The sequence below is a fragment of the Phasianus colchicus genome, chromosome 1, assembly GCF_987193195.1.
Source record: "Phasianus colchicus chromosome 1, bPhaCol1.hap1.1, whole genome shotgun sequence".
Classification (NCBI taxonomy): Eukaryota; Metazoa; Chordata; class Aves; order Galliformes; family Phasianidae; genus Phasianus; species Phasianus colchicus.
The window spans coordinates 175,412,681-175,429,594 of record NC_143436.1 but is presented as its reverse complement, the minus strand read 5'-3'; the positions used below and the strand labels follow the sequence as shown (position 1 = coordinate 175,429,594).

The window sequence follows — 16,914 nt, the reverse complement described above, 5'->3', positions numbered from 1 at the left end:
TACTGCCTTAAAAGTCCTTCAGAATGTACTGTGAATGCATACAGTTTGTGAATTCAAGAGAGGAAGAAGGAATAGCTATGGAAGGATACATTTTTTTTAAGCAAAATTGAACTTGCACCTCTCTTTCTGAGAGAATTGAGGAAGAGCTTATTTGCCTGGTAGGCTGAGACGTTCTGTCAGTGATGAAGAAGGCAAATCTAGAATGCTGTTACACAGCTTTCCACTGGGAACAACTATTCATCAGCAAGTGGAAGTAAAATGTGTTGGGAATTAGAACAGTTATGTGGTGACGAAAGCGGTAGGGAAAATGCACAAATCTAAGTCAGAGGATAATTTTTTTACGTGGTGTCCCCAATGGATAGTGAGTTTTGTGCCTTGAGAAATGCTGAGGCTGTAAATCTATTACACAATACTATTTTCAACTGAATGCATGCTTGCATATGTTTGGGAAAAGCCTTGTCAAGAGAGAAGGAGCATTAAAACAAGATGGCTGTTCCAGGCACCTGGACTTCTTGTTCTGCCACAGTGATGAGCACAGATACTACCAGTATAAGGCTGCTGAGTTCTCCTGCAGAGATTTTCAGATGAGAAAGGGATTTGCTGCTTGGAGACAATGCATGATGTGACTTTGGGGAAAACTGTCAAATGAATCTAAAGCAATAATAGAGCTATTTTACCTAAAAATGTCAGTATTGGAGAAGGTTCAGCCTCTTTGGGATAGAAAGAGCAATGCCTGGTCAGAACACTGTCGGATTTGATTGCATGTCCTGCCTTCACAGCTGGCAGAGAATTCCACAGCACAGCCTGAATGAAAATTATACTGACACCTACAGTGTCCATTATATATATTATCAAAAATTGAACTCTCACTAATCAGCAGTACAAAGAAGGCTGGAAGGTAACAAATCCCAACCTGCCAACCTGAGGCAGATTGGCAGTGTGCTGGCTCAGCAGCACAGATGCAATGGAGACATGCTTTGAACTCAAGGAGCAGGAGGGAGGGAGCTCCAGGTGTCTGCCAGTGCTTGGCTGACCTTTCTGCATGGTTAGTATTGCACAGGATTTGCCAGAGTGGAAAAAATATATATTGGACCAGAGCATGGGTGACTGTGCTGTTCTAAAACATGAAATCAAGCTTTCTCTGTAACAAAACCAACCAACCAACCAATCAAACAAAAGAAACCCTCCAAGCAACTAGAGGCCACAGTGCACATTTTTTTATATTTACATAGAAAAGAAGAGAAGAGGAGAGAAGAGGAAGGGGTGGGGAGAGAAGAGGAAGGGGAAGGGAAGGGAAGGGAGGGGAGGGGAGGGGAGGGGAGGGGAGGGGAGGGGAGGGGAGGGGAGGGGAGGGGAGGGGAGGGGAGGGGAGGGGAGGGGAGGGGAGGGGAGGGGAGGGGAGGGGAGGGGAGGGGAGGGGAGGGGAGGGGAAGGGAGAGGAGAGGAGAGGAGAGGAGAGGAGAGGAGAGGAGAGGAGAGGAGAGGAGAGGAGAAGAGGAAGGGGAAGGGAAGGGAGGGGAGGGGAGGGGAGGGGAGGGGAGGGGAGGGGAGGGGAGGGGAGGGGAGGGGAGGGGAGGGGAGGGGAGGGGAGGGGAGGGGAGGGGAGGGGAGGGGAGGGGAGGGGAGGGGAAGGGAGAGGAGAGGAGAGGAGAGGAGAGGAGAGGAGAGGAGAGGAGAGGAGAGGAGAGGAGAGGAGAGGAGAGGAGAGGAGAGGAGAGGAGAGGAGAGGAGAGGAGAGGAGAGGAGAGGAGAGGAGAGGAGAGGAGAGGAGAGGAGAGGAGAGGAGAGGAGAGGAGAGGAGAGGAGCTTTCTTGTTCCAGATGTATAGGGATACAGCAACAAGTTAGGAACTCAAGGCCAGATTTCAACCCTCAAAAGCAGGCTCTTTACTCTGGCAGCACAATCACTGCAGCCCCTTGGACAGCTTTCATGAAGATACCCACCTCCAGAAGCTGACTAAGATCTCAACCAGACTGACTGATACCAATGCCATGAAGATTTTTCTTTCCTTTGACTTTGTGTTCCATTTTTTAAAAATACTCAGGCAGTGAGTCCATCAAAGGCAGCACACTGCCATTGAAATTGGGTCAGTAGTGAAATAGGGCTCTTCAACCTTTGCACAGGAAGGACCACAGCAATAGAGACAGAGAATCAAAATCATTAAGGCTGGAGAAAACCTCTAAGATCATCTAGTCCAACCATCCACCTGCCACCAATACTGCCCACTAACCATGGCCCTCAGTGCCACATCTCCACATTTCTTAAACACCCCCAGGAACACTGACTCCACCACCTCCTGGGTGCCTTGTTCCAATGTCTCACCCCTCCTTCAGGTAAGTTTTCCTATTATCCAACCAATGCCGCTGTGCACCCAATTACTGACCTCCATCTTCTGCAAGTAACATAGTTTACAGTTAAGTAACACTCTCATAGCAAGTTCTTTACTGTGAGAGTGGTGAGGTGCTGGAACAGGCTGCCCAGAGAAGTTGTGGATGCCCCATTCCTAGAGATGTTCAAGGCCAGATTGGATGGGGCCATGGGCAGCCTGGTCTAGTGGGGAGGCTCATGGCCCTGCATGTGACAGGGGGGTTGAAGGTTCATGATCCTCGAGGTCCCCTCCAACCCTGGTAATTCTGTGATTCTGTAACCCCTGTGTGACGCTGACAACTTTTTCTGTTGCTGCAGCTGGAGCTCAAGTTATCACTTAGCCTGTAATCAAACATCAGTAGCTTGTCAGACTATAGCAAACTCATAGCAGCTGATGCCCAGCCCGCCACTTGCCTGCTCCCACACTACAACCTTCCTCCCTTTAGGAAGGGCTGACAGTGGTCCCCCATCCAGACCTTTATCTGCGCAGAGTGGGAACAAATTAATCACCATTAATAGAAACACTGCCTGGACCTGAGTGGTGCAAAAACCCCATCCTACGTGCTGGAGGAAACCTTCAGCAACTTGCAAGAGGAATTTCAATCTATCAGCTCATTACTAGTGATTACCTGTAATTTTACCTCGAGGGCGTCTATTTTCTAAAAATAACATGAAATGCTCTTAATGCCTTCATTCTTTAGTTAAGCAATAACTTTATCTCTTGGGAACATCTCTCTAACAGCCTGTCTAATTGGTGTTTTATTCCGAGGTGTCCCAACTTGTGTTAGAGTTCACACAACCAAGTACTGAGCTTTTGCAATGTGTTGAGGCAGTTCTTGTCCAGGTTTTGTTGTCTGAAGCAGACATGAGCAGCAACCTGAGACTGTCTTTAGGATGAGACCCTTGCTTCGCACCCACACGGACAATTAAAAAGTGTAACCAAATAATCAGACTGAAACATACTTGTTTTGTTTCCTCTGGATAAAGACCTGCGAGGCGTTTCTCATTGGAAATTGTTCTGTGTTGGTAAGCAGCCAGATGTACCAGCCTCCAGCTCCAGAAAGAAGGTGATATGGCTGTGAGGTGCCGATCCATGAATTACCGGGGGTGTCAGGTCCATGGTCACTGAGTCTCTCTTTAGCTACTATTGTAAGTGATCACAGTGGCGATATCTCTTGACACAGTGCCACGACGAAACCACCGGATGGAGGAAAAAAAAAAACCCATAAAAGCAGCAGTCATCAGCACAGCACCTTTATTTCCTCGCGTTTTCCCCTTGAGAAATGTTCCCTCCCCTCGGGGATCGGGGATTCCTCGGCTCCCCCGACGGCGAGGGGTGGGAGAATGCGGCGTCGGGGCCCTCGGGGGCTCCTAGGGAAAGTGGTTTGGGTCCCCTGAGGGACGGGAGACGAAAGGCGCAGCAGCAAAAGAATAGAGGGGAGGAGGGCGGCTCCGAAACCGCGTCCAGGTGCGGGCTCCCGGCTTCCCGCAGGGACCCGGGGGGCTGCAGGGCAGCGCCCGCTGCGATCTTCGCCCCGAGGAGCCGAGGTGACGGAGGCGACCCCGAAGGGCAGAGGGCAGCCGGCTCGGTTCCACCGCCCCGCAGCCGCCCGCCCCGTCTCAGCCCGGGTCCCGCCCCCGAGGCAGCCCTACTCCCAGCGGGAGCCGCTCCGCTTCCCTCGCCGGTCGGGAAGGATGCGGGCGGCAGCTCCGAGGTAATTATTAATGGCCGTGCCCACCGGGGCGGGGGGGAAGGAGAGGATAAAAGGGGGCGGCGGGGGGCTGGGAGGAGGGAACTGCCGTCGCGGAGCCTCGCCGGGAGCATGGCTCCGGTGCCGCCGGTGCTATTGGTGCTGTTGGTACTCGGGCAGCCTCTACTTGGGGCACCGGGGCAGGGCGCGGGCACCTGGGCCCGCTTCGCCCACCTGCCCTACCCGCAGGACCAGCTCTTCCTCCACGACACTTTCCCTGACGGCTTCCTCTGGGGTGCAGGCAGCGCTGCCTATCAGACCGAGGGTGGCTGGCGACAGGGCGGCAAAGGGGCCTCCATCTGGGACACCTTCACCCACCGACCCAGCACTCCAGCAGGGTCCATCCTGCCAGGTCCAACGGGAGGTGATGTGGCCAGCGACAGCTACAACAACATCTTCCGTGACATCGAGGGGCTGAGGCACCTGGGGGTCTCCCACTATCGCTTCTCGCTGGCCTGGACTCGACTGATGCCCAACGGCACAGCACCTGTCAATCCCGTTGGGCTGGCCCACTATAGCCAAGTCTTGAGCCGCCTGCGGGAGCTGGGCATAGAGCCCATCGTCACTCTCTACCACTGGGACCTGCCACAGGGCTTGCAGGACGCCTTCGGGGGCTGGGTCAGCCCTGTCCTGCCCGACCTCTTCCGTGACTACGCCGAGCTCTGCTTCCGGCATTTTGGCGGACAGGTCCGCTACTGGTTAACCATGGACAACCCTTATGTGGTGGCCTGGCACGGATATGGCACTGGGCAGCTGCCACCTGGCGTGCAGGGCGGCCCACGCCTGGGCTACTGCGCGGCACACCACTTGCTTCAGGTAAATGATGGGTGGCCCTAGAGTGGGTGGTGAGAAGGGGCTTTCTCCTCCCATCAGAGGAGCTGTGGTGGCTCCTCAGCCCATGGATTATGTCAGCAGGAAGGGTGCCCACAGCCTTCCCCTTTGTGTGGATCAATTTGCTGGGCAGCAGCTGGATTGGAAACTAAATCAGTGTGGAATGACGGCTAGGGCTGAACGAGCCCCCTGCTCATTGGTGGTAGGCAGGTAAAAAACATATGCTTCATAAACTGGAGATATGAGCTTTGTATTTGCAGTTATCTTAAGGTAATGACTAAATAAAGTGACAGAGAGGTTGCAGATGCCCCATCCCTGAAGGTGTTTGAAGCTGGGTTGAATGGGGTCCTGGGCAACCTGATCTAGTGCTTGATCAAGGGGTTGGCAGCATTGCCCATGGCAGGGGGATGGTACTAGATGATCTTTGAGACCCTTCCACCCCAAGCCATTCTGTGATATGGAGTTGAAATGTTCTTTGTATGCCAAAGGAATATTTAGTTCTGCCCTCCAACATTTGCAAATGAGATACATTCGGCTGTGCCAGTTCAGCACTGGCTTGCAGTTACTGTGGAGATACTCAAGAATCTACAGAAAGAGTTTAAACATTTGATTTAAAAAAGTCTTACTGAGTTAGTGGAGACAGTAGAGGTAACTGAAATGTCATACTGAAGGACGCTCTTGACAAAATACAGGCTTTGACAATATAAAGAATTTTGGGGAAAAAAAGAGCCTCTACTTGTCAGCTAGTTTAGTCAGTGGCATAAACACTTTGCTATAAATAATTTTTATACAGAGTATATAGTATAACTGTAATTTGTACTGGAAGCGTTTGTGGATTCTTGGGGAGAATTAAGCAAAATTGTGTACAAATTTTTTCACCAGCAGGGTAAAGGACTGCTAGACTCCTGTCTGTCTAGTAGGAGTGATGTGGCCCCCAAGGCACGGTCTGTCATACTTTGGTGCACGTTTACGTTCTCTGCTAACATTCTTCTGCTTAACATGGCTTATCCGCAGCAGTTGTGTTGTAGAGAATCATGCATGAGAGGAGAACGTCAAGAAAACATCCAACACTTCTCACTCAACCTTTTGCCGCTTTCCTGCATTGCCTTTGCACTGTTAGAGGTATATGTATTTTAAGACAAAGTGTAGGTGGGGAGGATGTGGGCAAGATATCAGGTGGCACTGAAATTCCTGGTCCAGAAACCTTTGCACTCTCGACAGCCTTTAGGGTGCACCTGGCCAAGTTTGTGCTGTGATAGTTCAGTTCGCTGAACTGAGTAAATGAATAAAGCTATTCCTAAACTTCAGTACTTGCAGGATTAGCCACAAGTCTTGCAGCAAGGCTGCATCACCTCGCATTTTTATGCTGTTCAGAGAGTCACTGCATAGCTGTTGGTGCGCTGTTTGGTACACTTTGCATACTTACTCTGAAGGCAGTGGGGCTCCACGCAAGGGCAGGGGCTGTCAGCTTGGTGCCTGGGGTGCAGAATCTCAGGGGCTGAAGCTCTGTGTCTCTCTCCCTACAGATGACATGCACAGAAATCATTATAGCTGCAAATGTGAACGCTCAGGTTGTCAAAAGGAAGATTACTTTGGAATCATTACTTCAAGGGTGGTAGGCTTGCTGAGATAGAGTTTTAATGTTGTCTGTCACTTTATTGTTATTTTCTGAAGTGCTGTGCAAAATGAGCAGGTAATGAGGCAGTTCATATTCTGTGTAGTTCTTCCCTCTATCCATTGTTCAGTTTGTAGCTTCAGATTCAAATTAATACAGGCCTTGGAGAACAGACAAATAAATGCCATGTCTGTCCTTGGCTTTTCCATAGTGCTGTCTGTTCTGGTATTGATATCCCACATCACCGCAGTATCTGAGTCTTTCATAACCTGAAGCATATGGTTGTTCTTATAAAAACACTATGAAGAAGGAAAGTGCCTTTTCTATTTACCAAAGGAGAAAGCGAAGCACAAGCTTGTAGAAGCACTGTAGAAAGTACAATTGAACCAAGAAAGTTCTTTTTATGCAATGGCATAAGGCAGTAAGGTATCACTGTATTTTCCGTGTTTCACAAATGAGGAACTGAAACACAGATGCAATTAAGATCATAAGTGTCCACTGATTGTTAGTGTCCTTTTTCTGCTATGTGATTATTTTTTTTTTTTCGTTATCGGTCAGTTATGTTTTCAGTCCTTTTACATGTATGAACCCAAAATCTCAGATCATTCCTAGAGAAAGAAAGGGATGTGGTGCTCATGGAGAGGAGCTCCCATCTGTGACTCCTCCAAGTTGCAGGCTTCAGCAGAGGCAGAGATAGATTCTTACAGACAGAAAAGTTACCAGTTCTGGCACTGCAGTCGTCTTTTTCCTTTCTACATTACCCAAGCTTATTCATATTAGACCTTTCAACCATGCAAGCAATGAGATAGGAAGCTGCAGAATGTTGCTTCTTTGACTACGCAGCCTCATATTTGTAGAGAAAACGTATGTAATCTTGTAATGACTGACAAAATGACACCACACATGGTAAAAGCCTTGAATTACATTTCCACGTGCAAATTAAATTTTCCTTTCACATAATTGTTGCATGACTGACTTTACAATTTGAATATGGTTTTTAATGAATTCAGGATGGTGTGTATAGTTTTATAGGTGACTTTGGTCAGTTATTCTCAAAAGCTGATGCAGCCTTGGTTTGTATAAGAACGGTAGTTGCTTGTCTGTTTCTTCATCACATATCTTGTAGGGTGTGCACCGTGCTGTTGGGAGATCCAGTTCTTACAGCCTCATCAGTAAAGATGAGGTTGTGTCATTCCACACAAAAATACTCTTTCAGGAGCCCAAACTTTTGCAGCTTTTGTCTTACATTACCTGAATCATCCAGTCCCAGTCTTCTTCCTAATTCATTTTCCTTTTCTGTGCTGTTCTTGTCTCTTTTCTTCCAGTGAAATTAAGCCTGCAGAATGTTTGTCTTTTAGAAGGTAAAACATATCCTCGTAAACTTTTGGTTCTCAGCAAATGAGCAGACTAACTCTTAACACGGCATTTTTTCCCCTTATTTATAATATTTAAACAGCTTTAAATGTCTTCTTTCTGCATTTATTCAAACTGAAGACCCTCAGGAGTGGAAAGCTTAATAGCCAGTGAAAGCTGAAGTCTACTAATTTATTTTACAGGACACTAATTAAGAGACTAAATCATTTCCTTTACATTCTTGAAAATTCAACATATATGAATGTGGATTTTGGGCTCTCTCTTTTTGAATGAGTTATTTATTATCTGAATAAATAATCAAATAAGGCTGTGATTCAATTCAGGTTGTTCAGCTCAGGGTTGCTGAAAACAGGGCGATGAAGTTCGATCTGATTAATGATGTTTAAGTTTGGCTTGAATGGATTTTGTCCTGTTGTCCTGCACTTGTTAATTCTCTTTCATTTTTCCACTACTGCAACATATCAGACTCTGAATGGACCGAATAGGAGGCACTTTTCATAAAGACTAAATAATAATCATTTAAAAACACCCACCTGACAAAAACATTTTAAGGATGCACCCATAGTTGTTTGTTCAGGGATGTCAATCATTATTTGTTGAAAATGTCACCCTTTGATAGTGTTTCCATTGACACTTGCATTGCTTTTGACATGCACTTCAGACCTGCTAAGAAACAGAGGAAGCAATACACATTTATTCACAAAATAAATTGGGTGGATCAAGTACAGGTCATAAAGGTTGGCATTCTCTTTGAGTCAACAGCCCGAAAATGTCATGCCAGCAATCTGTCATGTATCTGATGCATCTCTTGTTGATAGAGGTCATTGTATTACTTTCTGTTTTTTGCAAATGCATTTTTTTCATTATTAGTTCACACCATATTGTCTGAGTTGGACACACTTGGATTTACTCAATACAAACAGCATTTGCAGAAACAGAAGAACACTTTGTTTCCACAAAGAAGTGAGTGGAACTGCTGCTTGGAAACCAGTCACATAGCAACAGAGTACTGATTTTCCTTCCCTTCCAAAACAAAAGGTAAGTACACATTAGTTGACCTTCAGTTCTAAACCTAATAAGGTGTCAATAATTGCAGCACAGGAGAATGGTCTTTTCTTGCTGCATGTTGTTTCTTTCAGCATTCAAACAGCCATCAAACTTTCACGCAGTGTAAGTGGAATGACTTTGGATTTGCCTGAAAGCAACACGGCTCATTGTAGTTGTGAAAGAACATCCAGTTGTGTTTTTTTCTTAAAAAAAAAAAAGAAAAAATGATTCGAAGCAATAGTATTTTTTTTCCTGTCCTTACTGTCGTTAAGAGTTAATTCAAAGAACAAAAACCAGATTGGTTCTATTTCCAGTTCTGAATTTCAGTCTTTTTTCCAACTGGGTAGTATATATATAGTTGTAAATAATTTACTGCAGTAATAATGATTATGCTAATCACCAAGCATTTGAATTAAGTAGTTTTCAAATGCTAGAGATGACAAACAACTACAGTCAAACCATGCAGCAAATTCAAATGCAGTTTTCTGTGCAAGTGGCTAGGAATGTTTATGCTGTGTTTGCAAATTATATCAACAGCTGAAAGTTGACGTACCTTCCTGAAGCTTTAGGCATCAAAAGAAAAAAATAAATTGAGTTTCATTCTCAAATGTGAAAGACGGGACTTTGGTCTTTCACCAATGCTTGTGTTATTAAAATTACTTCCAAAGACAGAGTATAAAACTTTCCCCTTGTCATTTCTACCTGAAAGCATATGCATTTGCTAAAGGACTGTTGTTTTAAAATATTCTACTGTAATAAAAACTGGTTTGTTATCTTTGAAGAGTGCGTTGATGCTTAATTGTAGAAATATCAGGACTGCTTGGAGAAGGAAAAGTGAACTCCCTCAGGTGTATACATTCTGTAACATAAAAAGCTTTTTTAGAAACAAAAGAAAATGTTCTTAAAACTCAACACACAGCACCTAGAAAAGCTGTGAATCTTTGTATTTAATTCTACAGACAACCCCAAATCTGTGTCTTTACATCTCATTTTAAGTGCCATGTGCCTGAGCATTAATTGTTACAACAGCAGTTGCTGGAGATACCAAGGTGATATTTCTGGTTCCCATCCAAGGTAATTTAGTATGCTTCCTTTTTAAATACCATGCTTTTCATTTAAGATCAAAGTTTTTCCTTAATATATTGGGCAGGGCTCTGCTCTGTGCCAGGAAGATGATGAGTACTGATTAACAACAGCTTAATATAGAAAAGGGCACTTAGATAGGCAAAAAGAAATATCACATCTCACGGAGTTTTACTGGGTACATGAATGTAAAGCTGTCCACCCCTTGATACTCTTTTTATTTTCCATTAATAAGGCCACAGAAAATCAATACATTCTTGGTACTTTCTTTTCAACTTCTTTCCTCAGTTAGAAGAGATCCTGTGTTTCTTATATTTTTGAGGGATCTGAAGTGAAGTGTATGGGAGGACTCCTGTCACCATCTGTTCCTTTGTATGGCAAACTTCTCCATTTTCCACTTCATCTCCTATGAAAGGTTTCCAGTACTGAAGGTAGTTAGTTGACGAACACGCTCCCTGCACACACTTTGGGATATTACTGGGACCTGGAAAATAAAGCCTACCCTCATTTTTTTGCAGAATTAGATGTGTGTTTTGATTTGAGAGAGCTGGCCATTTTTTAGTCTCCACCTTTTTGTTTTGACTGAAGGTAAGAAGCTCCTATTGCTGTCTCTGTGACGGGCCAAGTAAAAGAAGCCTCTATTCAGCAACTGTCAGCAGGTGAAACAGTCCTTTCTGGTTCAAATGACTTCTCCTGTGAGGATAAAATGTTTTCTGGCATTAGAAACCTGCTTCACTCATCACATGCCCATCTTCTGGAGGGTCAAATTCTGATCTCTCTTGCTTTGTTAGATACAGTTGAGCAATTACCTTAGCATCATTCCTCACATTTATTAACTCTTTTTTTTGAGTAACAGCATCTCCCTCCTAGACTATTCTGAGAAACAAAATATTTGTATCCCTCATCTTTTACTATTTCTTCAAGTAGACATGAATACAGGCAGTATATATATCTGGTAGAACCACTTCCAAGCAGCAGCCATAAGGACAAGAAATTGAGAGCAGTGCAGCATGCAGTGATTTGGAGACGCAGCGTTGGTGACTAAGGTAGTCATCACCACTTACAGATGCCCAGTCAGTCCATAAGCAACATCAGATCTTGGTTCTGTCCCCTCTCAGCTCCTTGTGCCCCCCCAGCTCCTTGCTGGCAGAGCAGTGTGAAGAGCTGAAAAGACTATGTGTATGCACTGCTCTACAGCTAAAACATCAGTGTGTTAGCAACATTGCTCTCAGCCTAAATCTAAAACAGGGCATCATACCAGCCACTGTGAAGAAAATTAGTTTTACCTCAGCCAGGACAATAAGGTTGTAGAAAATATCTCAGAGTGTTTTGAAAATTACTGAAATAAATATTGGCCAGATATCTGAGTGAGAAGGTGACCCATGGCATATGGCCATGAATATAAACATGAAAGAAAAGTCTAGCTTCTGGAAGAGAAATAGAACTGAATTTCTGCACTTGAAAGAAAATGTGCCAGTGGAAGCAGAAGGTGGGCTGTCAAGAAAGAGGAGTAAATGGCCAAGCACAAGATGAAAGATATGCATTGTCCATAGCCAGGGACTGGAGCTTTCAGAAAAGTAGGATGAGTAGGAGACAAATGATTACAAGGATGTAGATGAATTATATTCACACTAGTGTTCTTTCTAAATACTCCTAAGTATAATAAATATCAAGGAGAGGAATAAAATGTAGAGTTAAAGGGATAAATATTCCACACCAATAAAATGAGATTATCTAATGAAAGACATTGGTAACCTGTGGAGAACACTGAGAAGGGTTGAAGGTCTTTGTGTCTGTAATGGCTTTTCAGTGTTAATGGTAGAACAGTTTGAGAAATGACACTTCTGATGCATTTCTTGGCAGTGGAGGTGACTTGTAAACCTGTGTTGTATATTCATATATTTCTTTGCTTGCAAATTCATAGCAGAATGATACATGACACAATTTAAACTCTGCAAATGTAACTCAGTGGAAGAAAAATTGTAATACGATGTATATCAACAGTGAATATAGTTTGTTTAAGATACTGATGTTAGCAACTTCTGGCTTGCTGTAACAGCTTCAGTACTATTCTGAGAGCACAAAACATTCACAAAAACCCTGGCCTTCTGTAGTGCATTTGTGGTGTATTGCCCTGGAGATTTGGCAGAGAAGGTCCTTCTAGACATATACTGGGGTAAGTACAACAAAGCAATTGAAGAGTCTCTGAGTTTGGCCAGATTTAAGGATATTTGTGTTGCTTCCTTTGTATATATGTTTAGTCTGGGAAGAAAATAGCGTTCACTGTCATGGAAAACTACGAAACTTTAAAGTTTAGTTTTGTTTGGATTCTGAACAAAAAGATATTCCAAATTCTCCCAGTTACCAAAATCTTTGCAGATGCTGTTTAAAGCAGCTGGTATAGGAACTGAGGGAACGGGACTGTGGGTGGGCAGATGGGCTCTGCTGCTTGTGTGTGATGGGAAGCGCGGGGCCTTGTGCACTTCTCAGGATCCAGCCAGCCTGGGATGCTGAAAGGCTGGGATTGTTGCAGGGTTTGAGCAAAAGGGTTAGCCATGCACATTTCCAGTGGGCTGTCACTTCAATCTGCACATTTTTATACTTGCTCTTTAGGTCATGGTAACAGCTAAGCCTTGAGTTCTGTTTTACTCAGCTTAGTGCACCTCTGAAGACAGCTGAATCATTTAAAATTGGTCAGGAGAGATTATGCTGTGGAAAAGCCTTGTTATTTTGTGAGTCCAAAAGTCAACCCAGTAACCCTCTTGTAGGTTAATCAGTTTAATGCCCTTACTAAAGGCTAGAATATGTATGCTCCACTGGGATTATGTCTTGCCGTGCAAGTTTACAAGCTATTTGCTTTACAGCTGGGAAGACAGCAGCATCTGTTTGTTTTGACTGTACTTCTAGGAAAGACAGCAAATAGTTGGGCGGGAAGAGGGGACAGGCTTGGGGCTGTTGTTCACACGCTCTGATAAGAGCTCACTGGGATTTTCCAGTGCCTTTTCCTCAGTCAGCTTTTTCCTTGTCCTTCTGAATATGCAACAGCTCCACTGGGTCAGTTGTTTTCCAGAGCTGAGGGCAAAGTTTTTCAATTTGTTTATTTGACTTTCAGCATTTTAAGAAATAATTTTTGCTGCAGGCATGTGACGAGCATAGCTATTGATTAATTATTCTAGTTTTGTTTCCTTTACAAAATATATATGGAAATGATAGAATTATGCATCATCGATTTTCTTTTAAGAAAGTCGATTAGGAATATGTTGCACTGTCAGACTGGGTGGTTATTCCTTCGTTTTATATTGTGTAAGTAATACAACCTTACTTAAAAGTCTATCCAATAATTCTGACCTCAGGTTTGAAATGAAACTTTAACTGGCTTATGATGGCTTAATTGTAACACACTTACTTCATTCTTACTTTCTGTTCCTGTTGTAGAATAATGTCATTTTGGGAACGAGCTGTGTTTGAACAGCTCAGGTTGGTAATCTGAGTGAAAGGCCACCAGAGCAGAACACCATAACCACTTATATATCCCACGAGGGGGCACAACCCAGCCAGAAAGAGTCTTAACAAAAGCAGACAGTGATAGGAAAGGGAATCCCCTAGGAAATGGGCAATGAATGAAGAGCTGGGGAAATCTGACGAGTGCTGAGTTGGAATGCAGGGGGGTGGGCTTATGAGAAATTACTGCGTTTTTGTGTGCATATTTGGCACTAAAAATTAAACTTGATGTGAAATGAGTCCCCCAGAGGTAAGGCATTCTCTGGTTCATTTTTATTTGTAAATCTCATAGGAGCTTTTCTGGGGAAGCTGGCTGGTAGTTTCATGAAATCACACATCGTGCTTCACAGCGATGGAACTTCAATCCAAGATCCTGTCTTGGCTTCTGGTGTTCCACTTGCTGTCCTCCACTTGTCACCAGCACTGGGAGGTGGGGAGCACTGAGCAGCCAGAAAAAGGAGGGAGAGCTGCTGTGTTAAGGCAGAGCTTTTCAAAGGAGCTTAAGGAAAATCATTGAGAAATGAATTTTCCTTTAACGTCTTTTGAGAATCCTGTCACTTCCAAGCAGATAAGTAAATTAACATGTTGAACAGATGTATTCCTTGAAGAATATGTGTATTCTTGTACTCATGTATCACCTCAGCCATGCCAAATGTAGGACTTTGGGAACGCACTGAAAGAGCTCTTGAACTCAGTTTTTAAATCCATTTCTCTTCCCAGCCACGAAAATGCCTTTTGTTTTGAATGTGAAGGGACTGTTGGGTACAGCAAGCAGGGCAAGGAATTAATGCTACTGGAATATGGTCCGATGGTAGCTTTGCTTCCTTATGATATGCTTGGTACAATCAAAAAGTCCTTCTTTTTCTTTCTTATTGCTACCTGTTATTAGTGCCCCACATCAGGCCAGCTTCCCTTCCCTCAGATTGCTAATACCTCCTGTTTTCAGAAAGTAATGTAATTCAATTAGAGCAAGTCAGAAGGATCTAAAACCTGTGCAAGTGGAATTTGCTGATTCATTGGAGTTAAAGTATCTGAGAGAGATACGTCATTTCCCAAAGAAGCTGAGAACTAGAGGAAAGAAAAGGTCATCATTTTATTTTTACTTTGCCATGGAAATTCTTGCTTTCCAATTTTGATGCGTTATTGAAAGTTTTTCTTTTAATACAGTGAGTCAATCAGTCATTTCATCCACTGATTTCTGTATTCCCTCACTGGATGAGTGCCCACGACTTCAAATTGGGTCAGTTTACCCTTGTGAAATTGCTATATAAACTACTGCAGTATGACTGACTTCTTGAAGCTGCAATCTGATGGCTTTTATTCTTTGATGAAATAAGTAAAACAGTCTCAGAACTGTCAGGACAAAATTCTTGCACCATAGCAGTTTCCTCGTGTCTTATATTCATAGATCAGCTGCTTGTGCCACTTTTGTGTGAAACAGTAATTACTCAGTTATTTGTCCCACTCCCTCACCCTATTTCTGGCAAACAGGAAAGCAGTACTTGGAGATGGTTGCTTAAAAGAGGAGAGAATTCCAATAAAAGCAGCAGGAAATTGGCACAGTCATTCTCAGAGTCTGGATATTAGAACTGGCAAACTGTAGCACAGAGCAGCTCAGAAATGGTATTTTTCCATAGCACAGATTAGAGTAATGATATGGACCATCTCAAAATTGGTTGTTGGTGAAATGGTAATAGGAGCAGCACTTAAAGGTACTGTCTTGTGGGATCTGATTTTGGGTGTTCTGGGCTGGCAGTCAAGAAAGAATTTCCCCCAAGTTATATTTTCAAGGAACAGTGATGGTTCCTGTGCCACCTCATTCTTCCCCTCTCTCAGCAACATGGAAGTTTCACAGGTTCAATCACGAATTTTCTCCAAATAATTTCCCTTCCATTGCAAGGCCTTAGGAGTTTGATGATATCTTTGTTTTATTCGTATGACCCCTTGTGACATTTGGAGAACCTGCATGGTTTTTCTTGCATTGGAAAGCTTCAGGATTTGTTTTGTGGCTCACAATCCAATGAACATGGGAAAGAAGGGTTGAACAGTGAATACTACTGAGTAGTATCTGGGTTTGGAAGCTTGCTGTAATACTGCAGACATCTAAGCTTGGTGATGCAATTTTTTGTTGACAGACTGTTCATTTTGAGGGAGTACTTGTGGGGGAATAATTTTAGGGATGAAATCAGTGTGCAAGCGTGAACTACAAAGTTAGAGAGGAACTGGAAAGAAACAAACATTGTATCTTAGAACCATAGAATAGTAGAATGGTTTGAGTTGGAAGGGACCTTTAAGATCATCTAGTTCCAACCCTCCTGCAGGGTTGGACACCTCCCTCTAGACCAGATGCTCAAAGCCCCATCCAGCCTGTTCATCATGTTCCCAGTGTGGGAAAGGACCTGAGGAGTCTGAAAAAAACTTGTGAAGCACTCACATTTCATATTCATAGAGGATCGAGACCCTTAGACCATGCAGAAATGCCTGAGATGTTTCAGCATATGGCAGAAAAGGTCATACAGGGAGGTATGCAGGGAAAAGCAAGTCAATTTGTATGTCAAATCTATAGAGAAATTCACCAAAATTAACTATTAGAGAACATGACTTCCTGTGACACTAATGGTGACGTTGGACATAAGACAGAAACAGTAGCAATGACAGCTGCCCAAAAAGCTGCCAGGCAGATTCATTTTTTCTTGTTACATCACAGATTGTGTAATAAAACAATTTCAGACATCTAACTGGCTGCTGCAATCTTATGGGAGTATCGGAGAAAAAACTCGTAGGCCAACATATATTGCAGAAGACAGTCTTCCTCATTTGGAATGAGACTTTTCTGCACTATTTCTATTTTATGGTCAGAAGGGTTTTAGTGGTTTTCCTGTACTCAGTGCAATAAAACACAGCATATCTTGTTTTATCATGAATAGCAAAGCATTTTTATTTGGCTCATTTTGCAGGAGGATTTTATACTGGATGTTGGAATCTGTCCTGATATGGTACTGACACTACCTGACTACCTCTAATAATAATATTCAAAAGAAATTGGTGCTTGAGAGACATCAAAACTGAGCTCCATCATTTTGTAAGTTCATTCAATAAGTTGGGCAAAGCATAGTTACTAAATATCAGTTTTCTTTTTTTTTTTTCTGGTATTTGTCCGCATGATGGATTCTCCCACTCACAGTAAAGTTGTCCGCTTATCCTTATTACTTTATCCTATCTGACATATATCATTCCTCTTCTCAAACCTATTCCCCATGACAGCTTAATTATCCTCATCACTGGTTATTTTTGTGTCTCCTCGTTCCCAGCACAGAGGATTATATTCCCTTCAGTATTTCCTTA

General features: G+C 43.6%; 1 protein-coding gene across 1 annotated transcript in view; it reads left to right on the top strand.

The window, feature by feature from the left end:
* The first annotated feature begins 4,175 nt into the window (after window positions 1–4,175).
* KL (klotho) overlaps window positions 4,176–16,914 on the top strand; it is a 45,410-nt gene continuing 32,671 nt past the window's right edge. The window contains exon 1 of the mRNA XM_031615620.2: window positions 4,176–4,934. Coding sequence (XP_031471480.2) covers window positions 4,191–4,934 — 744 coding nt within the window. The 5' untranslated portion in view covers window positions 4,176–4,190. The remainder of the gene's footprint in view (window positions 4,935–16,914) is intronic.